This window comes from Zonotrichia leucophrys, chromosome 5, assembly GCF_028769735.1.
Source record: "Zonotrichia leucophrys gambelii isolate GWCS_2022_RI chromosome 5, RI_Zleu_2.0, whole genome shotgun sequence".
NCBI classification, from domain to species: Eukaryota; Metazoa; Chordata; class Aves; order Passeriformes; family Passerellidae; genus Zonotrichia; species Zonotrichia leucophrys.
In genome coordinates this window covers 16822289-16850199 of record NC_088175.1, presented here as the reverse complement: position 1 = coordinate 16850199, position 27911 = coordinate 16822289, and the positions used below count along the sequence as shown (strand labels likewise).

At 39.0% G+C, this 27911-nt stretch overlaps 1 protein-coding gene across 1 annotated transcript in view; it reads right to left on the bottom strand.

The window, feature by feature from the left end:
• The window catches only part of SPTLC2 (serine palmitoyltransferase long chain base subunit 2), a 72115-nt gene that overhangs the window by 7896 nt on the left and 36308 nt on the right, over nucleotides 1-27911 (bottom strand). Inside the window, exon 10 of the mRNA XM_064714193.1 lies at nucleotides 17-152. Coding sequence (XP_064570263.1) covers nucleotides 17-152 — 136 coding nt within the window. The remainder of the gene's footprint in view (nucleotides 1-16; nucleotides 153-27911) is intronic.

Sequence of the window (27911 nt, the reverse complement as noted above, 5' to 3'; positions counted from 1 at the left end):
ATGCAGTCAAACGTACCCAATTTTTGCTGGCATGTACAGCATCAGAGGCACAACAGGGGAATCTTCATTTCCATAGATGATAAAGCCCATCTCTTTCAGTCGTCTCCTGAAGTATCTCGTGTTCTCTGCTAGCTGCTGCACACGTGCTCTCCCTAGAAAAGAATTGAAGGTCACACTGAACTCAGTTGCCAAAAGTCACATCCATGACTGCAACACAAGACCTCAAACTAAAGTACAAGACATTAATGTCCTGCTTGTGCTTATGGAAGTGTTAAAAATAAATGCAAATTGGGATTTGTACTTTCTTGTCTTTCATGTAACTAAGATTAATCATGCATTTTCTGACAAGTCTGAATGGACCAGGAAAGGCACAACTATCAAGTCCAAGCACTGCCTAGTTTTTTCATATCAGACTTTCTTTCAGTCAAGAGGTACCTGGCAAAAAAAGGGCAGTTACCTGCTTTTAAACAAGATTAAAAGTTTTCTTAGAATTCACTAGTAAGTGCATCTTGAAGAGTTTGCTTATACTATGAGTAATTAATGGAAAATCTATTGAATCAGCTGGTGTTGTTCACCATGTTTTATCCTGCTTGTCTGCATTATTGTAAATTACTACTTTCCTCTTTAGATCTCTTTGCTGAACTATCACGTGGCTGCTCCCTAACCTTTTTCAGTTAAAATGAGCTGGGTTTAAATTAAACCGATTACTTCTGATAATCCAGCTCACTTCAGTTAAGTGGCAGCAGCCAATTTATTATGTATTCAGCCATTTCTGTAGGGATTCTTTGATATTTGTCAAAATTAGTAGACATTAGACAGCTAGCACAATTTAAATATTTCAAATGTTCAGATATATGTATAGAACAACCTATTTATCAGTTAATTAAATTCTAGCCTAGCACACTGTGCTATGTTCCTCTATTGCCCAGAAAAAGGTTCACATCATCTCACTTAAGCAGATCATAATACATTTCTGATCAACTAATACTCTAATGTGCTTATGAGATTAAGCACTATTCCTTTAATAGTAACACTTCACTTGTCTCTGGTCCACAAAGTATATTTCTGGATAATTGATTACCCAAACACTGCCTTGCCCAGGCAGGTGATTGAAAAACTGAACCATTAAATGTACAGCATGCAGATCTGTGCCACACAGTGAAGGTGGCTGCTAGACATTCATCGTCTTCCTTTCAAGTTGTAGATAACATAAGGTGATTAACTAACAGGAATGTCAGGTCTCAAAGAAACATCCAACACCCACACAGCTCTGCTCCAGGCCAGAACAAATGTAATTTTAAGAACCTATATAGTATATGTTGCCAAGAGTATCAGACATTCCACCCACAACCATGCAAGCAAAAGCAAAACCCCATTAAAGGCACAGCATAAGGAAAAAAGGTGAAACCTGTTAAGTTTGCAAAACTTGGCCTATCATTAGTAGGTAGAAGCTGGTATTTTTAATAGCACTGACTTCCACTTCAGACATCTCTTCTTCTCCATTAACAGTATTATTTCTTAATCTTTTCTCTCCCAGAGTTTCTCCAGAAGCTTAGCTCCTCTTCCCCAAAAAGCAGTAAGATTTCAGTAGAACACAAAGGCTTCTTGAACTTATAAAACTACATTTTTAATTTATTCACATCAGATCCTCTGCTGCAGACCCAGCTTTCTCTTATGTTTTCAGACCAATTATTTGGTCATTTTAAATAACCCAGACTGCAAAATGAAGTTTAGAAGAAGAAACAAACTCAATAAAATTAAAAGAACCAAGCTAACTGCAAGATACTAAAAATAGTGGGCCTAAAGCCACTACTTGCATTTCTAATATTGAGGCAATCAATAAATACACAAGTGTCCACAGCAAACTACGTGCAGAAAAAAAAGCTATTTTGGCATCTTCTGAGAAAGCTGCATCTGCACATCTCCTACACAGTAATGCAACAACTTCTGATATGTCAGGTCAGTGATGTACAATTGCATCAAAATATAAATCAGATTTCATGAGTAGTAAGGTAACATACACAGCTACTGTGATCAGCCCCTCTCCCAGGACAAGGAATGCAGCTTTTGCCATACATACATCTCCTCTGTGTTCCCATAAAACATGGAGTTTACAGTGTTGAAGCTGAAGGAATTTCATCACCCGAATGGTTTTCCCCTCTACACATTCACACCCTTTTCCATGTTGTTGGAAGCCTTCCAGACTAAAGATTAAAGAGCAATCTTAATTTGTAGTTGGCAACTGCTTCACAGTCTTCCCTAAACTCCTACCAACAAAACCAGGTTATGATTCTAGATTTGTACTTATAGATTGAAGACTGCTTTGCAATGTAAACAAGTCTCAAGAACGAGTCTTTCACTTCTCTACAGAGATGTAATCACCTCTTAAAAGCAACTGACAGGTCTGGAAGATGTCGCTTTCTTTAGGTTTGTGGGTCTCAAAAGTCTATCAGCTTTTACTTCACCCTAGAGCCATGGAGTAATTTAATGAAATTGTTACTCTTTTAAAAACTTGTGGCTACAATAATATTACCAAGAACTTGAAAATATATTCAGTGGCTTCTCTACCCAATGGCTCAGTACCCATCACGTCATTACCATCTGAAGAGAATTGTAGTTGGGGTGAAGCAAAGAACCAGGAATCAAACAAAAATTGAGCACAGGTTCTTCGCCCTCTGCTTGCCTTTCTCCCTGCATTCTGTGCAAGTACTCTTCTCAGTACTTCAACTTGTTTAGCCTCCTACTCTACTATAAAATCCTACACTTGGAAGAGTGATTCCATGCTAATTGAATAGGGTTTGTTGTATTGTGCATCTACCAACATTTGCTGGCTCAGCCCCATTGGTACCCCAGGTGCAGCAGGCTGTTAACTGCTAGTACAGCTCCCCCGTGTTTTCTGGTGGAAAGACAAAGACAAAACAAGCAGTGCTGGAAACAGCAGTGAGTAGGTATCATTGCTAATCCCACTCACAACCCAAACAGTGCTTGAACACTCAAACAGGACCTCTAAATTTCTTCCCAGCCCAAGCATCTCCTGAAGGTTAGAGCTTTTTCCACAACTGCTCAACTGTAGGCCTAGAAAAATTGTCAGGACTGCATAAACTCTCCAGTAACTGGATTTTTTGGCAGTATGCAGCTGCATTTTTAAGACCACGTAAAAAAAGGCCAGATCAGACTCCACCCTGCCAACTGTTCTTGCATAGAAGTTGTGCAATGATTTTGGTAACGTCCTTTTATCTAGGAAACTGGAATGTGATGACCTTCAGCAAAGGAAGGAAAGGGGGAAAAAAGGGATGATTACTGGAACTGAGTTCTTCAAAAGGTTAAAAAAATCAGAACTGTTTATCAGATCAACTTATCTCACGTCCCTCCTGGGTCCTGTAAATGGCTTAAACTAGCTTGTGACAGAACAACATTGAAATTAGAGGATAACTAATAACTTTCCTGTACTTTTATATCCTTTTGCAAATTTACTAGAGTCATATCCAGATTGCTCTTACAATTTAGTAAAACACTTCCTTGCTTGTAGTAGCCTGGTCATCATTGAGTCTCAAGTGCACATGTATCTCCTAAAGAACATGTTGCCATTGTATCAGAAGTAAAGGTCACATACCATCTAAAGAGGAAGAAACACTCTCCTGTCACAAATAAACAATGTAAGAAGTATTCTTGAAAAAATGCAGCTAGTATGCACCTTAAGAAAAAAATAAATTCCAACACCCTAGAGAAAGTACTCCACAATGAAAGCATATGAGATGCATATTCCTTGCAACCACTGGAAGCAAATGAGTGTCTTTGCCAGAACAGGTTCCCACAGGCTAAAACAATGACCCTGAAATTAGCTCAGATGATTAGAGCATGGCACCCGTAACACCACGGTTGGGGGACCATCCAATATCTGTATGGGCCATTCATGTAAAAGTTGGACTTCACGATCCTTGTGGGTCCCTTCCAGCTCAGGATATACAGTGGTTCTGTGAATAATTCATCACTTGTGAAGGTGTCTGCTTTAGAGGTCATAATGCTCAGAAAGGCAGAAGTTATAGTGAAAACAGGAAGCAGAGAAGGCAGAGTTACTGAATGCTTTTTTTCCATCGGTCTTCACTGACAAGGAAGATACCTCAGGAATCTCTGACCCTGGGCTGAAGACCAGGAAGGGTAAAGGAGTATTGTAAAGATGACTCTCCCCTGGTGAAGGGGGATTGGGTTAGAAAAAAACCTAAGGAGATCTGACATCCACAAGTCCATAGGCCCTGACAGGATGCATCCACAACTGTGGAGAGAGCTGGTGGACACCACAGCAAGGCAGCTCATGATCATCTTTGAAAGGTCCTGGTGATCAGGAGAGGTACCTCAAGACTGGAAGAAAGCAAATGTCCCCCTGGTCTTCAAAAAGGCAAGAAGGAGAGCCCAGGAAACTACCAGCTAGTCAGCCTCACCTCCATCCCAGGAAAGGTGAGGGAACACCTCATTCTGGAGACCATCTCCATCCACATGGATGACCAGAAGGTGATCAGGAATAGTCAGTATGGATTCACTAAAGGTAAATCACTTTTGACAAACTTGACTGACTTATGTGATGAATCAACTGCCTGGATGCATGTAGGGAGAGAAAGGGTATTGTCTACCTAGACTACAGCAGGACTTTTGACACCATCTCTCACAGGCAAATTCAGGAAGTGTGGAATGTATGAGTGGACAGTGAGGTGGACTGAGAACTGGCTGAACAGCAGACCCCCAGAGGGTTGTAATTGGTGGCAGAAGGTCTAGTTGGATACCTGTCACTAGTGGTGTCGCCCAAGGTCCAGTACTGGGCACAGTATTGTTTAACTCATTCATTGGTGACTTGGATGGAAGGCATAAGATACCTCATCAGCAAGTTCACTGATGACATGAAAGAGTGGCCAATACCACAGAGGGCTGTGGAGCCCTTCAGAAGGACCTCAAGATGTTGGAGAAATGGCCAGAGAAGAACTGTCAGAAAGGCAAACACAGAGTTCTGCATCTGAGGAAGAATAACCCCATGAGAAGAAATTCCTTATTGTGCAGATGTCTGAACGCTGTAATGGACTGCCCAGAGAGGTTGTGGATTCTCCCTCACTGGTATCACAGAAGGAACTAGGTTGGAAAAGACCTTTGAGATTATCAAGTCCAACTTATGACCTAACACCTCCCCATCAACTAAACCATGGCACTGAGTGCCATGTCCAGTCTTATTTTGAACACATCCAGTGATGGTGACTCCACCACCTCCCTGGGCAGATGATTCCAGTGCCTAATCACTCTCCCAGTGAAGATTTTTTCCTAATGTCTATCCTGAACTTCCTCTGGCGCAGCTCAAGACTGTGTCCTTTTGTTCTGTCAGTGCTTGCTGGGAGAAGAGACCAACCCCCCCTGCCTACAACCACCCTTCAGGTACTTGTAGAGAATGACAAGGTCTTGCCTGAGCCTCCTTTTTTCTAGGCTAAACAAAGCCAGCTCCCTCAGCTGCTCCTCACAGGGCTTATGTTCCAGACCCTTCACCAGCCTTGCTGCCCTCCTCTGGATGCATTCGAGCATCTCAATATTCTTCCTAAACTGAGGAGGCCAGATATTAAGGAAATGTCTGGATACAATCCTGTGCAAAGTGTTGAAGGGTAACCCTGCTTGAGCAGGATGGTTGGACTGAATGACCCATGGTGGACCCTTCCAACCTTATCCAGTGTGTGATTCTGTTAGCACATAAGAGATATTTAAGCACATTTCTTCTTGAAGTAGAAACTGAGTTGATATTGACTATAATTATCAGCAGGATAAAAAGGGAACTGCACATTCCACCACAGTACATCTAAACTCCTGCGGCAATGGCTTTACCAATGACACATATCAACACAGAAAGTCACCTGCATTTAACCTTATTCTCTCATAAAAGCTCATGCTTAAACTAATAGTCCAGATACTTAAGGATTCTCATACAACCCATATTTGCAAGATTATTTATTTATTATTAATAAACAACAATTGTTTATTTATTAATAAACAACAATTGTTAAGCAATTAAAAATTTTTGCAAGGCCAGGATCAACTTAGCCTTTGGAAAAAAAAGAAGACAGTTGAGCTAATGTCCATGTAACTTCTCAATTCCATGTTAAAAAAAAATCATCTCTACAAAGAACCCCACGAATTTGTGGAAGTTACTCTCTCACAAAAATTTAATATTTATAACATTTCTGTCATCTATTAAGGTTGATAAATAAACTATCATAGATGGTACTGGACAGAAAAGAAAACTCAGTTCAACCAGGATGTACTTGTTTCCCTCCCCCCGCCTTGATCTCTATGCAGTAGTTGGAGAGCAATCACAAATCTCTTTTAAACAGTGCAACACTTCATCAGCATGGCTTCTTGAGAAATAAAAAACATGTTGTATTATACACAGAGAGACTGCCCTCTGACACTGAACTCAGAGGGGCAAACCAACTTCAGACAGGCAAAACCACATACAGGCAGGATTTTATCTGCTTGTCACACAAGGGATCACTGCCTCCTGGACCTAAAACAAAGATACTGCAATATAAAGGAAGCTTTATATTTTTAATTAGTTCTTACAAAGACTTCAAGGCAAAATTCTGGGACACATCTTGAAAAATGACTCTTCATCAGTGAAACTGTAAGTTGTATGCAGAAGCTCTTGTTGGTCAACAAAAACCAGTTCACATTAGGCAGCTATGAAGTTACTTTATATTCTTTCATTAACCAATCTTGTAGATGCTCAACACTAACATTAGAGTTTTATTACTGTAGCCTTAATTTAACCCATTTACTTTGTTGTCAACATGGAAAGAGAGGCTAAACTAGGCAATTTCATGCCTTTGCCTTACGTACTGATTGAAAACTAACATATTTGTTTTTAACGATGAAATGAAAAATGTAGAATAAAAAAAAAAGGCCCTTGATACAAATAGATTGGAATTCAGTACATGCAGAATCATTCCACTTGTGATACATATTTACTGGCCCAGTTACTCAGTCTCTCAATAACAGCTCATGCTGTAACGCAATCAAACACCTTCAAGGTTCAGTTTCCATTATGAGACCAAGGAAATTAAAATATTTAATAGCAGAGATTTCTGAGAATTCTGTAAGAACTGTCAAGAGGTAGTCTGACAGTAGCACACAGCCTCTGGTAAAACTCAGTATGTGTCTAAAAAGAAATAGGTTTTGTTAACAAGATTGTCAGGAGCATATTAAAGATGTTTTAAATCACTCAAAGAAAATTATAGCAAGTTGATATCAGACCCATAAGTCACCTTTAAGATGAAAATACTCTATTAATTCTTTCTGGAAAAGTTGCTTTCAGTCTCTATTGTAACTCACTTCAAATTGTTTTTCAAGCTGGTTCCATCTTAGGAATTCTTGCCAGGTGTTGGAGGTTAGAAGCATTATATTAACTACTGATAGATGTGCCATCCTTAATTTGTGGCAGAATCATTTACCTTAGTAGAGCTTATTTAAGTCAAGGAAGGGATGTATCCAGCAATCAGTTTACCCTGCCAAATACCACTTTACTAATGTTAGCATGACCTCTGCTAACATCAGCAGCTGATGCACTTTGTTAGGAGGGCTATGAATTTTATAGGACTGCTTATCTCGCAGGTTTCTTGTCTTCTCCTCTCCTGCTAGCCACAATCCAGGGAATATAATAAAACTTTTCCCTTCTTTGTACAAATGCTTTCCCAGAACTAAACAAGTTTTGGTCCTTCTTAGAACTAGAAATAAAAATCAAGCTAACTAAAAGAAGGTATTTGGCCAACTAAATGCTTATGAGGATTATGGCAGCTCTGAGTGCATGTATACACAGAATGGGTAAGGAAGGGACCAAGGTGGGTCATTCTGTCAACCTCCCTGCTCAAACAGGGTCAGCCCAGAGCACTTGGCACAGGATTGTATTCAGACATTTCTGTAGTATCTCCAGCGAGGGAGACACCACAACCTCTTGGGCAATCTGTTACAGTGCTCAGTCATCTGCACAATAAAGAACCTCTCCTCATATTCAGGTGGAACTTCCTGTGCACCAGTTTCTGCCCATTGCACCTTTCCTTGTTCCCTGGCTCCACCAAGAGAAGCCTGGATCCTTCCTATTGGCACCCTCTCCTCAGATACTTCTGCACATTGACAAGGTCCCCTCTCAGTTGTCTCTTCTCAAGGCTGAACAGGCCCAGCTCCTTGAGTCTTTCCTCATGAGGGAAGTGGTCCAGCCCCTTAATCGTCTTTGTTGCTCTCCACTGGACCTGTGTCAGGAGCTCCAAGTCTCTTGGCCTGAGGAGCCAGAGCTGGACACAGCACTCCAGCTGTGGCCTCACCAGGGCTGAGCAGAGGGGCAGGATCACCTGCCCTGACCTGCTGGCAATGCTCTTCCTGATGCACCCAGGACACCACTGGCCTTCCTGGCCACAAGGAAGGGCACACTGCTGGCTCATCAGGGACAGCTTGTTGTCCACCAGCACCCCCAGGTCCTCTTCCACAGAGCTGCTGCCCAGCAGGTCAGCCCTGATGGAAAGCAGCATGCATATGGTGTGAAAGGAGATCAAAGCAGCAGATCTCAACCTACTTTTTCAGGAAATAATGCTGAAAGGCATTTTATAACCTAAGCATTAATGTTTACTGACTGTTTTGTGGAATAAAGAGTTTGTGTAAAGGGTAGGTTCTGTAGCATCAACCATTGTTCTCAAACTAAATGACCAACCTATAACCCGATTTTACAGAAATCCTGGACCATGTAAGCTTACTACAATTTTTAGCAGACATGCATACAATTAAAAATCCTTCATCACAGAAAACAAAGAAACAAAAGAAAGAGAAGGAAATCCCAATGCACTTCAATGGCACAGAGAACAATGGGATGCCACTGTGTCTTGTTTCCCCAAACAGACCATGGCTACAATACAACCTACACAGCAAGAATATGGACCAGGCTGCAATACTCTGTGGTTGCTTTCCTGAGAGCATCAGCATCAATGACAGAGAAGATAAAGCACAATTTCATTGACATGGATAGTGCTTTTTCTGCATATACCATGTTAGCTACAGGCCAAACAAAAGAAAGTAAGATAAAATTTCAAAAAGTCTGTATTTTCAGACATTGGGAAGTGCTTAAATCAAAGTAAACTGGAAAGGAAAACTCAGTTACATATATCATTCTTTAAAAGTTTGTTTCTTCAAGTCAGAGCGATGCTATTATACAATCAAGCTTGTAAATTTTTCCACATTAAAAGCCCCTTGTTTTTGCAAAGGCTTATACTTTCATTCTGTTTATTATTCCTGCATTTCCATCTTTTGGTTGGCTGTTTCAGTGAAAGACATAATTCAGCATATTCTGTTTTGGAAACAAGCATTTTTCAAATCTCAACCAGGAATTCAATATTCTTCTGCTGATCTAACAGATTCTCCACTAAGCTTTCAGAAGCTAAGTTGCCTCCCAAGGGCTTATGAAGATCTTCTGCAATGTTAACATAATAAGACAAGCTGTTTTCTGGACAATATACTTGTAAATACCTCAACATTAAAAAAACCAACACAACAGCCGTCTTTTTTTTTGAGAAGACATAATAGCACTACTACCCTTTTACTGCCATGAACATGTTTTTCATAGAAGATATAGCAAACTCTCCTCTTGAAGGCTTCTCCTGAAAAGCACAAGTCAAGCATGACTTCTAATAATATATGCATGATGAAAAAAAAAAAGGCAAAATGTTTTTGGATTTGCCAACTAGCAGAAAGGACAAGCACAACTTATGAATATCTGACTGGAAGCAAGGGTCAGATTAGAAACAAAGTAGTACCTATTAGAGGCTACAGTGAGTAACTTAAAACCAGAGAAAGTAGAGTGATATTTTAAACCAAGAAAGAACACTAAACAAAATTCCACTTCAACAGTGATTAAATGCCAAAACTTTTACCTTTTAAGGAAAAGCTGCACTAAGAGACAGGAAGAACACAATGTTGTTAAAAATGCTGTAATGGGTGTTTAAGGACCAAGCATGTGATGATTTTGAGCTGATTTAAGACACTTGTAACATCATCTGTCAGAAAGCAGATTCATGACATGAACTCACACCCCAAAACAGAAAGATGAATCAACAGGGATTCACCTGCACAACCCACCCAAAGGCATCACTCATCCACACAGCAAGGGAGAGCAGCCTATTCTGTCAGCCTGAAAAAGGTCATTTACAACAGCTCATAAACAAGATGGAGATATAAAGCAAAGTTTTGCTAGTTTCTTCCGAGAGATCACTCTATAAAAGATAAGAAGTAAAATTTTATTATACATTACCTACACATTTCTTATCTTTCAGAATACTTTTCTTATTTCATTGTTTCCTATCTCAAGTTCCAGCAACAAGGTAACACCCCATGTTTTAGTCTGCTTCCTCCAAGTTTGCTCACGTGAATGCAGCATCACTGCCAATATTCGCAGTAAGAATTTTACATCCTCCCCTTCAAATGCTGTCTGCAGATTTTCATTATAGATCTTCAGAAAAGTATTTATATACAATTATACAATGTAACCTGAGATTGCACAGAGAGATATTAAATGGGCCAAAATACTATATTAGCCCAGTTTTATATTAGAAAGAATCAGCTCACATCAGCAAATGCCAAGAGAACCTCCAAGCACAATGGGAAAGCTAAAGAAAGGAATTAGAATAATTCCTTAACTCAGTGCTGTTATATTAATGTTTAATAGCTCAAACTGCAGTATTCAGCAAACCAGGCTGAAGACAGAATCAACTCACTGGGTTTTTTCACAGGGCTGATGGGGAATCCAAGTTTAGAGCAAATTTGGGAATGGGAAGGGCCTTTGGCCGTATGTCTCAAGGCTGAGGTCACCAGAAGGAGCGGGCACCTTCCACTAGAGGCCACCGCTGCACCCGGGAGTGCCGGCCACGGTCCCTGCTCACTGCAAAGGGCGGCACTGCAGCAGGGAAGGCCGGCCTTCATCCACACAGGAGACACTCGCAGGACAGCTGAGTCAAAATTTATTCTTCTGACATACTTGCATGCTTCCTGAGTTCACCACTCAGGAGAGAAGCTACAAATAACATGGGGGGAGAAGACTGGTTTGAGAGTCAGTGCACTTGAAAGCGTGGACGAGGAAATCAAAGGACGGCTGCGAGCTCATGTTCATTGCCCATATGGTAGCAGCATAAGCAACAATTTATTTTAGGAGAAGCAGTGAAGGGCTAGGCTCATGACCATTCTGAGTTAACTCTGGCTTTTAACAACACTGTATGCAGGGGATTTGCCTGGATTATGTGGCTACTCAGTATGGAGCCACTGTAGAGGTGATGGTAAAAATGCTCAGCGCTTTAAAGGAGAGGGGAAAACAGCTAAATCTGATTTTAAAAATTGGCAACGGTAAAGCCAAAGAGAATCAGAAACGGAAAAAAGAGGAAAGAAAAATTATGGCTGATATTTTTGGCATTAAAATGTCTCAGAGAAACAAAATTTATGCTAATATTAAGTATCCGTCAGTGCATTTGCTATCAAACTAAATAGTTCCAGTGGAGTCTAAAGGCATGCCAAAAAACAGCTGGGTGCATGTACTGTGCATTCACTGAGTTTATATATACTGGTGAGATTGAAGCCTTTGGCATATTCTAAAGCCCAGAGGAATATTTTTATATTTGCACTTTCTGATTTTGTTTGCAACTACCAGTTGCATTTAGAGAACTGCAAGGCAGCCTGGTCTCTCCATGAACTTCATCATAAAAACATGCAGCTCTCATCAAGAAGAGATCACATTGCTTGATGTGACTGAAAAGATACAATTTGTTAAAACTGTTTCACAGAACAGTTTGGGTTGAAAGGGATATTAAAGATCACCTAGTTCCAACACCATTGCCATAAGCAGGGACATCTAACACTAGACCAGGTTGCTCAGATCCCCATCCAGCCTGACATGGAATGATTCCAGGGATGGGGCATCCACCACTTCTCTGGGGCACCTGGTGTTCTACCCTTACAAAAAAATTTCTGTCTTATATCAAGTCTGAATTTACCTTCTTTTAGTTTAAAACCAGCTCTTGTCCTACTGCAACAGGTCCTACCAAAATATTTGTTTCCATCTTTCGCAAAAGCTCTCTTTAACTAAAGAAAGATCACAATAGAGGCACTTTGCCAGAGGATCCTACTATTTGTTCAAAATCACATGTTTCACAGTTTATTATTCTATTAAGAGAATATCTCTGTTGGTGACCACAAAAGAACTTGAAGGATATGGCCGCATATGCACTTCAAATATCACAGTAGCAGTACTGCCCAACCTTGCTGTAGCCAATGAAGGAGTATCTGCAAGCCTGATTTCTTCATACTGCCCTGCTCTCTGTATAATTTAAACTTCTGGGAGCAGGGACAATATGCATACAGCAGTGACAACAACAGTCTTAGCTGATGTCAAAGGGTTTCTGCAGTATGGGGACACCAAGATGTTACAAAATGACATTGTAATAAAATCAGCTAAAATGGCTGATCCTCTGTGCACAGCCATGACAGTATTATCATTATTTGATTAGTCATAATTTGCCTCAAACAGCAGGCTTCATGAAGTGAGCAGAAAGACTTTGAAATAGGATACATGTGCGAAGGAGACCAGCATGAATAAACATTAAGGAATTAGTAAAGGCAGTATTAAAACTAATTGATTTAAACTGAGCCAATGTTTATCAAACTGCAGGAGTCAGCTTTTCTACAACAGAAATACTTTTTATAAGATCCTGAAAATTCAAGCTTTAAAGAGAAAGAGATTAAACCAGTAGCATTCTACTTATCCTACAGAAAAAAACCCACAAACGGGTAAACAGTTCATCCTGCCTCAAATCTGGCCAGCCTTGGTTCCTAAAATAAACACACACCAAAGATTCAGTAATAGCTGTAAATACATAAAATGAGTAAATTCCATTGGAAATACTGATAGCTGAAACTTAGAAATTATTAATCCGTAGTCATTAAAGTAGAAAGAAAATCGTCCAGGTGCACATACATCATTAGTACTCAAGCCAACAATGGGTCCAAGTCTTTAAAACACATATTAATAGAGGGCTACTTTATCAAATGTAGCATCACTATCACCTACTGTCCCAGTGGCAGGAATTCTGATGAAGCCACGACTGAAATGTAAGATTGATGGACCTGCAGGTGTCTGAAAGACATTTTTAAGTTCTAATGGGCTGTGTTAGAATATTTTAGCAGAGCATGCTTCCACCACTAGAGAAGACTTCTGTAACCAATCCTAATAGTTTATGCAGTGACTGCAGTCAGTGATAAACCAATGCTTTAACAAGACTTGATTGTTCTCTATAATTGGAAGTTTCAGTCCTGAAGTACAAAGCTTAAATAAATCAAAAATGCAAGAAAATTTGGATGAAAATCAATTATTAGGAAGAAAAACTAAAAAAAAAAACAACCTTAAAAGCTGTCAGTCATTCTTTTGCAGCAAGATCACCAAAACAGTAATCCTCAGAGAAGAAAGAGAAACTGACTGTGACCCTCATGAGGTAAATTTAGTAGGAATGAAAATTGGCATTTGCCTTAGAGAAGTTTTTTACTGAAGGAAACACCTATATTGGACTGCTTTGGTACTTAAGGACTACAGGGTGACTAAATAGAGCAAATGGCATCTCAAAGACCTAAGTGGTCAAGGCAGATACAAGAAACCTATCTAAAAAATGGGTATATTTGAAAGACAGTAATCAAACAGCTACTCCAAAACTGCTGAGCAAGGGACATGTAACAGCTCATACATGGCACAAAACAGCCTACTTGACATGGTAAGAATGCAGGCTCTTGACTGCTTACCAATTAGCACATCCTTTCTAAGTGTGACAGTGTTCTTTCTACACATGGGCATCATTCAACTCCAGAGAGAGGTTCCAAATGCTTTGTTGATATCGTGATGTGATTCTGCTCAATCAGATCTGAGAGCACATTATATATCTAGGGTCTGTCCAAGAAATGAGATGCTAGAATTATCCTCACCAGGCCATGTCTAGTAGGATGGGCTAACTGACATGTTGTACTGGCTTGTCAAAGACCATCAGAAGGAATCTCATCAAAGGACAAGTCAGCTGCTCTGACCATAGGCTGGAACAGGCCATAAGCAAACAAACATAAATAACCTGTGAAGCATCACGAACTGGTATCATTCCAGGTGTCAGTACAATGAGGACATTTCAGGATGCATCTTGCAAAGACAATGACTCTGGAAACATCTGCTCTGCACCTTTCCTACGGTCCTGAAAAAGGCTTTGGTGGAATGTATAAGAAGCTCTGCAGATTTATTATTCTCTGTGTAAAAAATAGAAAATGTCCCAAGTGGTGAAAAAAGCAGTTACTGACATGGAAGGCACCTTTTCACAGATTCTTTAGGTTGGAATAGATGTTTTGAAATCAGTCAATCCAATCTGTCTGCTAAAGAACAATCACCTAGAGTAGGATGTAGGTGTGCAGGTTGTAGGAGGCAGGTTGAGAGAGTAGGTTGCCCAGAACTGTGTCTAGTTGGGGCTTTGACTGTCTCCACAGATGTAGACTCTACAACCTCCATGAACAGCATGTTCCAATGCTTGAGCACCCTCATAGTCTGCATTTGCGGGAACTCTTTCCCTCTTTGGTAAATCCTAAAATTATCAAAGACTCACAATTTACCAGGTGCAGAAAACATTACACACATAAATTAATACAAACTACAATTACATCTACCTTGTACTTTAAGCTGTCTTCCACAACAGAGGATAAAATTTCAAGTCTATTGGTTTGAGAGACTAATAATAATGAGCTCTTTGTAACTTTTGCTCATCCATAGACTGTGCATATTAGATATGAGGCATTAGCCTAAATAGCTTGAAGCTGCTGAGGCATTTTGCCCACAAAAGGTGAAGGTCTGAGCTGCCAAACCCCAGAATAATACACATCCGCTTCTTATGTACCCTGGCAGCCAAACAGGGAGTCAAACTTGCCAGGGCACTTTGCTCATTATACATAGAATTCTTGACTGAATTTTAGTAACAACTCAGGGTGGCTTTAGAGTTATTTTAACCTGTGGCCAATCCCCACATGCATGTCCAAACTGCCTAGCCACAGAAATAACAAGCATAGCAATGTCAGGTTCAAAGTGTTTCCTCCTTACATCTAAATCTAAGGTAAATGTTATTCATGCCACATTGTGCAAATATAACTGCAAGGATCCAACTCCAAAGCCAGCAGCAGTAGGAAAGGAAGAACTTGTAATGAGTGGTATTACTGCTACCTCAGCCCAAATAAAAGAGACTGAAATGCTTTGCAGAGTTAGTTGATGACTCTGCAGCAACGAGCCTCACAAAAGATACCAGAATTTGCCAAGAATAAGCTTCATCACAGTGTGCTGTGATTTTGTTTTTAAAACAAATAAAAACAACAAATGGAAGACATTTCTAAACCCTAAACAGTAATGTGTGGCAGGAGAATTTAAAATTGCATTCCGAAATAAAAGTCTGGAAGGAGGTACCAGCCAACATTCTCCACAAATCAGACATTCTAGGAAGTCACTTGCAGTAGGTTTTACCAAACATTTAAACCTGTCTTACAGATCTAATTCAGGCATTATGAGAACAAAAAATGCCTCTATCCTCCAAGATTCCTGCAAACATTTCTGTTTAATAATAACTATTGGCTCAGATGTTTATTTTTGACAGAACACAAGAACTGAGCTTGAATGTATCATATCATTAAATGGTATAATAAAATTAAACAAGTTAGAAGAAGAAATAATAGTTTGGCTAGGACAGCAAGAAAAAGAAGTAGCTGCCAGGAGAACAAATTCACTAGCAAACTACCTAACAGCACTCTGAACTTTTACTTATAGATGTGAACTGACTACTTGGCAAGCTTTCAAAAAAGAACCTACCTCCCTGAAGCTACAGCAACAAACAAGTTTAAGTACAACTAGTTCTTGAGAAAAACCCTTTAATAATCTGCACTGTTCTTACTGTTAGGTGAGAACTACACTAACAGTCATTGGGTGGTAAAGTAAAATAAATGGTGCCAATTGCATGTGAAATACTCAAGATTTCTATCATCGTTTTTTCAAGTTCTCCCTCAAGAGATTAATGGAATTTACCTTGCAGCAAGAATTAGTTCCTAAAAAATCCTATATACCACCTTGCTTTCTAAAATCTTCCTTTAAGAGATGCATCTAAAACACATTAAAAAAACCCAAAAACTTAGTGACTCATTGAAGGTTAAACCATGACACCAAACACAGGGAAGTGTGTAATTTATAGAAACTTTACATAATCTTTATTTCTTATTTTCCACCATCTGGACATAAAGCTTTTACGCCACCCATTGGTACCAAAAAGCTGCAGCCTTGCCAGGGCCATGTAATTTATCACAACCAGATGGTGTGCTGTCAATAAAGGAGGGGCTGCTATCATTCCAGGGCAGAATAATTACCTTTCCTTTGAACCAAGGACAATGTTTTCAATAAAAACCCAAAGCTGTTTAATGCAACTTCCAGTCTGTCAAGACTCCCACTGTGCAGCTCCAGGATCCATTAGACTCACAGAAGTGAAGGAGACCATTTGTTAAAAACACAGCAGAAGTGTCTCAGAGGACACTGATGACACACAATTTAAAAATCTCCCAAACAGTAAAGAAATTTTGAATCTTCTTTAAAAGCTTTTTGCATAGACTATTTTCATCACAAATTTTACAGCAAAAGTAGCTGTATTGCATTAAAATGCCACCTCTGTCCCAGGGCTTTTAGGTAAACTATGGAAGACATTCATTGCTCTGCTATGCACCTCTTCTGCATCACAAAAGTTGGAGTAGCAACATTTATTCTGGGAGGAAAGGTTGTAAAGCACAGAGAATTAAAATTGACTAGCAAGCAATGGTAAAGAATGGCTGTGTTTCACACACCAAAACACTACTAGGTTGACACTCCTCTGACATCTGGAAACACATGGCAATCATAGTGGAGTAATTCAGAGGATTGGACCTTGCAGGATAATTAAACAAGTTACAAAGCAACCAAACAGTACCTTCACTTTGAGCAATGCAAGAAACTGGATGAATTTCACTGCACACTAAATCTCCCCTTGAGTTTCAATCCTCGCCAAATAAAAAGCAGTAATTATTTGAACACTCAAAGCATTTTCTGAGCTTACTTCCATGCCAAAAACTGACTTTGAACTTGTCCTTCTTTCAACAGTACATATTTAATGAAGTGGTTAAGAAACACATCCTTTTTTCATAACACCAGAACATTTTGTTCACCTCGAAAAAGTAGAATAACTGTCTAGCTTGGGAAATTAAACATGAGCTGAAAGCCCAAGTGTGACCATTTCCAGGAATTACATCTAGCAGAATAGAACAGAAATATACCTGCAGTTTCAGTTCCACAGTGGTAACAAATGTATTAAAAGATGTCTTAGCTCAGTTTACTTTTGATTGACCCTCTCTCTAGCTAAGATCAAATCAGTATATTCTTCTCTTCATGTAGCAGTTACCTAAAGGATGCTATTATAGATCCCAATATATTTTACACATGATTTACAGCCTTAGAAGCAACATACATTGAAGCAAAACATGATAAGAGACCAAACCACCACAACATTCAAACAGCATTTAAGACTTTACAAAAATTTCAGCTGACAAATTTCTGCTCATCACCTCCAGAAGCTGCAGTAAGTAGCTGGTGACTTACCATCCAGAAGACCACAACTCATTAAAAAAGGGTAGAAGATAAAGCATGATCCTCCAGTTCTCCCAAGAAGCACAGATACATGCATTAATAAAAAGCTTCACAGAGAAAGAATAAGTTGTCTGAATAAGCAATGGTGGCTCTAACCTTAGGAAACCAGGGTCCTGTCCTACCAGAACTTAAAGTATCACTGGAAAATCTCTTTGTTATTCACTCTAAATAAGCACATACAGTGGGGGCATAACACAGTGGAGACAGCAACTGATAAACTTCCACAGACATGCAGATAGAGATCTATTTTTACTAAGCATTTCTTGCACCTATGCAGTAGCCTTAAAGGAGATTTTGGAGGCTTTTCCAAAGCCCAGACACAGGTGTGCAGCAACTCATAGTCAGTGTGCAAAGACACACACAAGGAAATAACATTGAGCTTTTTCAAGTTGGAGGCTTTTGTTTGTTTTCCAACACACAACAACTAGTCTCACCTTGATAACAAAACATTTTTACTGTTGCTTTGTACAGTACTGTTATCTCCAACTCTGCCATATTACACAGAGAGTATGCTACAAAATCATCTTTTTTGAGATTCCCTAACAGGTATACAGCAATAACGTTGCCACTACCATTAAAGCAATGCTAATGAAGAGGTAGAGCAAACAGAAACCAGTCAATCCCAAATCAAGCTAAAGGCAACTGAAGGCATTCATCTTTATATGAAGAAAATACATTCAGAACCACCAATATCAACTGATGCACTGTATTTGGAAAAACTAGAGCCAAAGAACAAAGGCTACACCACAGCACAGAGGATCAGCTGCTAATTATGTCAGTACTTACACCAAGGCAGAACCAGACTGCAGCAAGTTCTGAATCTTCTCTTTATCAATCTCCTGCTCCAGTAAGTGACTGAAGAAGTGATATCACCTTCTAATTAATACCATATTAAAATCAAGTAATACAACTCTAAAGACCAACATGTCTGAACAGTTTTCATGTAGGTTTTATTATGACTCTTCCTTCTAGTTTGCAATTTAGATTTACTAATTAATCCAGATTTTCTAGAGCCAGGAACTGAATTTTTTTATTAACAGAAACATCTTAGGCCAGTTAATGACACCCACTAATAGTGTCTTGACACCCAGAATGAACTGATATCTACACTAAGATGTAATAAATGGAACAGGAGGACACACGCTAGAAAACCCCACAACTAACAAAAAACACAGGGCACCAATGATTAATTTTGCTGAACTTTGTGTGAGCTGTAAGAAACTAAATTTCAGTGCAGTTCTAGGGAATACAGATTTTTAAAGGCTCCACTGGTATGCAACATCATAGCTTGCATACTGACTAGCATTTTTTAAAATGCCAGATATTTTTGGCATTCTGATAAAAATACAGCCAATAGAATACACCAACTATTTGAACGGATGAACTTTCAAATCCCTCTGTTTAAAATATTGCTCCACAACAGGAACAACACACAACTCATTGCTACATCCAAAAGACAGGATTATTTGTAATTTAATATGGAAACATTTCAGCTGTCTTAATACCAGCATAATTCCTACACAAGTCTGGCATTTGAAACATGCTACAAATTTGTCACTGGAGTGTGTGAGGTTTTGTGCTGCTATGTGAGGTTCATCAGTTGATGCCTTGGCCATAACAGTACCTTCTCCCACACATTCAGGTTGCTGAAATCAGCCCTCTGAACCTGGAGCTTTTTCATCTGACCTTTTATTTGTTCTATAAGGCACATCCAGCCCTCAGGAATTCACAGCTAAGGGATACCAAAAGCCTCATCTGGCTGTAATTCAACAAAATGCATGTGTTTACATTTGTCAACCTTTAAAAGAGATCTTAAGAACTACCGAGCTTGTAGCAGCAACCTTCACAAGGTTTAACACTTGAGTCACAGTGCTTTTTAACCTAATTTTAAAAACTGCCCCTTCCCTCTGTATAGATAAGAAAATGACACCCAACAGGGATATGGAGTCATTACCATCTCAGACTCCCTGTGTGATAATCAGAGGAAATGATCTGCTGACCTCAAGCAGTCTTTGAAGTCTGCACAAACATTACCTAAAGAAGAGGGAAGGACTATTGAGCAGGACATAGATCCCCCTAGGCCTGCTTCTCCAAAAGCTCTGCTGGACTAGTGGTTCTCTCTAAACCTAAAAAAAATCTGGGCTGCCAGAAAACTTATGGTTATAGAGCATGTTCAAAGACTGCTGTGAAACAGACTCTGTATATCAATGTTTTGTTTAGGCCTAACTTGCAAAAACTGTCATGCAGCAAGCATTGATTTCTTCAGGTCTGAATTACTAATAAGTTAGCATCAGGGAAAAAACAAAACAAAACAACCACAAAAAATCCAGTCCCCTCCAAAACCAGGCCCCAAATACAACCACAATGCTGATTTACACTTATGCAGGCTTTTATCTTATGCAAGACAGCATGCAAAGTAAAATGAAATTGCTGTCATTGTTTAGCTTCAGCAATGCTTTGATTTTAAAGATAGAGAAATTATAAAACAGTGGATCCACACAGTATAAATTATCTACTGGAGTTACCCGTGTAAGAGACAGCCACACCCTCAAACATAATGCCAACCTGTAATTAATCGTAATAACTCAGTTTCAAGAGATGGGAAGTCATAATACCATCTCTTAGCACTTCTCTTCAGTCAAAATGCACTTTGAATTACAGAAACCTGCTTTTTTTTAACACTTAGGAAAGTCTGAAAAGATTGCTGTTTGCTGGTATCATTGGATTCCTTTATGACTACTAGAATCACATGTATCTGGTAATTTGCTTTTAAATTTTTTCCCTCAGTACGAACACAATGGTATACCAGACACTGCAGAAACAGCAACTGTCTCTACTTTAAAGTTCACACCACATAGAACAAAAGATCCCATGCTCTCCTTTTGTGTTTAGTGACTCTTCATAGGAAATCCACCTAGACAGAAGCAGATTTGACATCTTTGATGAAGAGTGGATCTTGTCCAAAGCAACAACAACAAACAAAACCAAACCAAAACACTGCCTCCTGTCAGAAGGCTGTCAGAAACACACAAGCCCTTTCCACTTAAAGGAGAATTCAAGATAATGCCTGGTTGATTAAGTTGATAAAATTATCCATGACCTCTATTTTACCATTAAAAAAAAAGGACAATAAAGCAATAGCATGTGCCTGTGTATCTAAATATCAGTAAGACTGGCTGAACACAAAATTATTTCATATGCAAAGAATTGCATAGGATCAGCAGTTACATTTCATGGTCGTGTTGCACTCATCAACTCTGATATGTTTCAAGCCCCGTTGCTGTGAGAGACTAGGCTCGTGAGACCCAGAAGGGTCCCCTAACTCCAACTTTACATGTACCACTGTATTTTTTTTACACAGAACTTCTCTAGAGGTTCTATTTTTTTACATAGAAATTCTCTAGAATTTCTACTGAGAGCAGTTTAAGTTCTCTCTAGAGTTATCATAGCTAAATAGGTTAGCCATACAAACAAAATCTACCGTGATACAAAGTGAGAACAAAAGCACCAATTACCAGCCAGCTTCACTCTGACACTAGCTGAAGGACCTGCTGAAGAATAGCAGCACTGCCCCCCAGGCAATCCAGAAAGCAATTTCTGAAATGTAACTCACAATAGCTGTTCCTGTTTGTTTATGCCTTGCCCACTGTATCTGGTTGCACTGTTGTCACACGACTAAAATGCCCTGCAGCCTAACAACTATGATTTACAGTCATTGAACTTATAAAGCATTGGTTCAGATCAACAGGTAATTTTAAAGAATGTGATTAGGGCTATCCCTCAGAACAAAGACTAAGTTTGTGTTGCCTGGGTAAATGTATTATCTAACTGCACATATTAATCACTGGGAGGATTTGTGGGATTGTATTAACACTACTTACACATTAGCTCATACAGATTTTGTAATATCACAACTACAGTCATCATAATAGCATTCATAATCATTAAAAAGATGTACATATCCTGTTTGACAGCTATTCTTGTGTCTTGCTGAGAAGAAAGAAATGTGAGCTTGCCAAGCCATTCTTCTGAACTAGTTATAGCACCCTCACTATAAAGTCAGAACCATGAAAAAAATTATATCGTTTCAATGAAACTTACCTTGCCAAGTTAATTGAATTGTTGAAAAAAAGCAATAATTTAAAACCAATGTTTTCTTTTTTTCATGATACCATGGACACTGAAATTCAAAAATGACATCTTTGCTCTTCAAAATCTCAAGAGAAAGCATCAGTGAAGAAGAGACAGAACAAAAAAAAGACTCAAACCTTTGTACAAAAAGGTTGGCAGGCCTTTATGGCAGATTGAAGCCTCAGAGAGCAAAAACATCAGGAACACATACAAACACCACATTTCTTTAGAGGCTAAGGAATGTGCAAGCTTTGACAAAGCATATTATATTAAGGTTGTTTATAATCTACTTCCATGGAGACAGTTCAGTAGCGTTACAACATAGCAACAAAGAGTGTGAACTATATTTTCCATCTGTTTTGTGCAGACTGCTTTTTTACAATGGAAGTCACTATCAATGCGAACTGTTCCTTGGGATTTTAAACAGCAACACAAAGGGGTAAAGAAATCTTTCCCTATGCAGTACAAGAGAAGATACAGGATATGAATGGCTATTAAATATACATACAAAAATATGTGATGAAGATCTCGTTTCAAGCTGGAAGTGATACACATAATGTAGCAGTCACTTAGTTTCAGCTAATATTACTGTATTTACTAATTGTAAAATATCATACAAATATAAAAAAACTTACAGAATCAGACAGATTATCACCTCCAGTGGAACATGTGCAAGAAGAACAAAGCAGCCCTTTTCCACATTTTAAGAGAATTATAATCAAAAATTGAAAGATACACTCAGTAGAAAACACGAAATCAGCTTTAGGTCAAGCATGAGGAGAACAAAAAGGACAACACTGTAAGTACTTCTTCCAGAGGAAAACAAAAATACCAACATTGGAATTACTCCTTCCATCTACAAAGTTCATTTACAGTGATAGCACAAAATTTCTTCTGAATCTATCCACATTAAAACAGATAAAACAAATTTAAAAAGCATCTATTGTACTTATATGTTATTAGCACAAGTTCTGCCATTCTGCCACTGTTAGGCTGGAGTTCACCCTATGTCACATGGCATAGCTGTTCTCTCCATGCACAGACCACAGGAAATAGTGCAGAAAACTGTATTTATTTTCCCAGAACACAAAAAAGCTGCAGTGTGCACCAGCTTTTCCAAGAAAAAGCACAATGCTTAAGATTAATAGGTGTGATCTATACAGACAACATTTTAAAAGAAAAGGCATTAAAACACTCCATGGTACATTACTACTATTATGTTAGAAAAACAAATGTATGCTGTATGGAATATACAGCCCTTGTGACCACATGTTGGACTACCCTCAAATCTAAAGGAAAGTCATTGAACATTTATACCCTGCATTAGAAAAAATCCTGCTGTGAAAAATATTCCCAAAGTCCCTCATGTGAGCCTTCAGTCTCACTGAACATATCAAACCCAAAACTTAAGGTATTTTATGAAGACCACCACATGGATCCAAGACCATGCCTGGGCAGCAGCAGTGCCTCCCATCGTTCCAATAAATGCCATTAAAACACAACTATCAAAACCCCCTACACATCTACTTCCTGGAACCCAGTGTAATTCCCCTTGGTTACCAGGTATCTACACAGCTTGCATGAAGACACTGTTATGCAAATCCTTCCCTTCATGATTAATTGTCAAAAGAACTAATCCCTACACAAGACAAACACTTGTAGTGGATTTTTTTTTAATCTACACAACACTTTCCAAAGGTTTCCCTTGGTAGTAAAATTTCCAAGTTAAATAAGTACCAAAATGGACTCAAGCAGGACATTAGGGTGCCATATCTAGAATCCAGAACCAATAGGCCACAAGCTACTAATGCCTTCTTCCAAATGGAAAAAAAAAAAAAAACAAAAACAAAAAACCCACAACCATACCAAGCCAAAAAATGCACCCAAAGCAAAAAAAAAAAAAAAAAAAAAAAAAAACCAAAGAAACAAACAAAAAAATTACAAAAAATTTACAAAAACCACAAAACCAAAACAAACAAAAAAACCCCAAACAAAACCCCAAAAAGCATGCAAAAAAACCACAAAAAGACACCAACCAAAAACCCCAAAGTGGCTATGTAGCCTTCTTTTACCCCAAACTGTTCTCACTTCTCTCAAAACACAATGAAGACAGAAGGTCCAAGTATGAAGTACTATAAAAATGAAAAGTATTAAAATCCTATAAAAATGACAGCATAAAACATAGGCTATAGCCAAAGCTATAGGGTTAGAAAAGATCAAGAGTCTGACAACCATACCCAATGTCACTGAATGACCTGTGTTTACAGGAAACTCCTCCCAAAACCAAACTTGGAAAAGAAGAATTAGCTCTGTTGTGTTCAAAAAAAAAAAAAGCAAAGCAATTTTCCCCTAGAATTCTGAAATATAAGAACAGTGTTTAGGGAAATGTAGTGAAGTGTAGTCTGTGCAGTTTTATGGTAAAGTTATTATTTATTAATAGTACTAAGTTCTAGTGCATTTGTCCTGCCATCAGGCACATCTCTAAGGAGTTCACAATAGAATCCATAGACTGAACAAGATAACCAAGTACTCAGCTTTAGAGCAGTAATTCAGTAGCTCTTCTGACTGAGCTTTAATGCACTACCTTCCCTACTGAACTCTTGCTAGCTGGTCATAAAAATTAGACTTTTTTTCCTGCATTGTTCTTTGAATTTTACATTCAAAAAACCATTAGAAAAAGGTTTATAATATCCATGGGTCTTAATCTATTCTTCTAAAACTCAAAGCCAGTTCAGCAAAATAGAGGGATTTGTATGTCACATAAATCACAGGCAGTAAGGTAGACTAAGAAACAGTGCAAATTAACTGCAGATGACTAGCAACAGTCTTCTCCCTCATTCCCTGCAGCTGCATTAGCCACATACTGAAGTGTTGCTCTTAAATTTAAAATCAGATAGGAATGCTCAAAGTGCAAGAAACAGTATTCAGCAAAAGTCAGCTGATGGGTCACACTCCATGTCAACACCTTAAAAGCTTCTAACAGCATTGCTGCTAAAGCAGCTGGACTAGTGCTCAAGTTCTAGCACAGCAAGGCTTGTCATCCACTGGAAAAGAAACACCAGCCACCTATAAAGTGTCCACCTTTGGTTAGAAATAACCAGCTTCATCTAGAAAACAACAAACAGAGCTAGGACATCCATTCTCTCACCTGGACAGTGAGGTATCCCTGAGGGTTACCACCTGAGGGATGGGATGTGTTTGACTGCTGTACTCTTTGGCAAACTCCTTTGGGAGGGGCAGCCATAAACACTGAAGTACCATCTTCTGGCCAAACTGAACACAAGGCAGCTCTATAAAGAAATGATGCCAAGGTGCTATGAAACTGGCTCCATGAGCTCCAGATAATAATGAGATCCTACACAGAAGCATGCTCTGACCAGTAACTGATACTGTAAGGTACTAGGAGAAGTATTTATCTCTGTGTTAGTCTGAAAATCCAGAAAAGCAGCCTGGCAGACAGACTACCTTCTACTATGTCTTTTTGTAGAAGAATCCTTTAAGGGCTAAAGAAAGTGAACAGAATAGTCCTCAATACCTGCTTTCATCAGTGGTATTAAATGGGACCTTATGGAATGGAGCACATTAATTTCTCAAGTGCTTTCTGTCCTTCAACAGGACCTCCCAATACAATATTCCTACAGATTTCACCTAACACAAGGCACAATGGGAGAGACAGGATGCAGCAAGTGTGTATGTGCTCTTTATTAATGTGTCCTAAAATTGAGAACATTCACCAAATGAGTTGGTTTAGTTTGGTTTTTTCCCCAAAAGGAAGCTTTTGTATGAAATCATTGAGAAGTTAGCACCTGAATCTTTCACAGGACACATCTTCATACATCTTTCTGTGAAGACTTTGATCCATTCAGTAAGAGGTCCTTTACAGCATTTCAAGTTTCTCCTTTGACATCAAAGATGCTTCTAGCCAAGTTCAGCTTATGATAAAAAACTATAGCCTGCAAATTTTGCACCAAGTCAGAGCTGCCCACATCTGTCTTTATACCTGTTTTATAGCCATACTTGTCTTAAAGAGTGTTTTCAGATTTACCCTAAAACTCTGCAATAATTTCAACAGCAAGGGTATTGAGCTTTCCCATGTCAGTAAGTTGTATTTGGCAAGAAGCTTCTGGTATCCTGCCACCTGGAAATGCAGTGAGGTGGAAGAGCAGGCTTTGTGCATGAAAAGGCCCAAACCCTGGGGACCTTGTCTCTCCTTTGACATTTACAGACTTGTCTTTCCTGAACAGCTCTGTTTTCCAAGGATCCTGGAAAGATCAAAGCTGTGCATATAAAACCCACAATTGCTAAAAAACCCTCTATGCTGCCATGTCCTGAACAAAAAGATACTTGTCAGGAATATAGCTATAATCCTAGAAAAGACAAGCAATATTTCAGATTGGAGGTACTGAACACTTTGCTTCCAGCTCCTGGTATAGTTATTCCATAGGAGTGACCCATCTGTTTGTACAGAGTACTCAGTTCTAGAGATGGTAGTTGCAGAACAAATGAGTTCTCCACCACCCATTTAGAGCCTGAGTTTGCCAACACACTTATATGATACAACATTAGGCTGACCAGCTGGAAGGCATGCTTGAAAGTCTTAAAAAGCTTCAGAAGTATTGTACTGGCGCCTTTTTTCTTCCTTTTTTTTTTGCAATCCCAGTGTCCATGGACAAACAGTTAAGAAATCCTAGGAGCTGCTAGCCAACACGAATTTGAGAAGCATGCATACTCTGTAACACATTTTCCCCCATGTAGGCAGTATTGTAACCACAACTTTTCCACTATGCAACAATTAGGCAATAACCTGAGCATTAACAGAAGCTTAGCTTCTTGTGGCAGAAAGAAGCCCTACAGGTTGGTTTATCCTGTCCTTGACAAGTCAATTTGTCTTGAACTAAGCCCCAATACCAAAATCAAGAATCCGCTCCATCTTATTTAAAGTAATCTCAAATCTCTCCTCTGGCCATATGCTCTTAAAACACATTAATTGGCATGCAGGTTTTTCAGACAGTTTCTTCCTTTAAAAATTAAATCTGTACTATCTAAGAAAGTTTATTAATTCTGAAACATTAACAAACATCTGCACTCTATCAGGACAAAAGTACACACTGTAGATTGTCAAGATTGTCTGTGTTTGGGAATTTGTGGTAGGTCAACTGCATTGATGTGAAATAGCAGGAGCTGAGCTTGTGCCAAACATATTTTCCATCAGAACCCACTAAAGTAGGCATGGACAGTAGGCCAGCTGGCCTGCAGTCCCACATAGCCTAACACAGCCCACAGAAAGGCTTCATTACTGACTACTGCCTGTTTCCAAAGAAGATAGAAACAATTACACTATACAGTCTTCCTAGAAGTCTCTGCACTGCAGACACTATTGCAGTACTAGTTTTATTTTTTCTATGTAGAAATTGGTGCAGCTGCCAGGACTGATGATAGGAGGCAGTGCTTCTGTGCGTCGTTCAGGTATTTTCTAAAAACTCTGCTCCAGTAAATCATGTAGCACATCAGGAACCATGAACTCCATTTCACACTAATCCAGAGAAAGAGTGCACATCATCTCGAGTGCAGCTACTGCTGTTGAAATGCTTAATCTTAACGCTTAATTTAGAAGCATTTTAGTTGTGCTGTTGCTAACAATATGTACTATATATACTAGTAACCTGCTACCAGTATTTTCTCCTTTTCCTGTATAAGCAGCACACCAGCATTCTGTAGAAACCTGGCATCTCATATGCTATTGAGAGTAAAAAGTGAGACACACATTTTAAATCAATTATAGCATAAGAAATTAAGAAAAATTAAATTACTTCAACAAAACAACATTTCTAGTTGTATTTCTGCTATGAAGAATAGTGTTTAGTCTATGAAGACACAGGATGATAGTTCCTACCATAACAGAAATAGAAAGAACCAGAATTTTAGAAGAACAAAGCAGGTGTACACTTATAAAGGTTTATAAGCTCTATACAAACACTACAGTGTTGAATAAAGCCCAAAAGAAGAG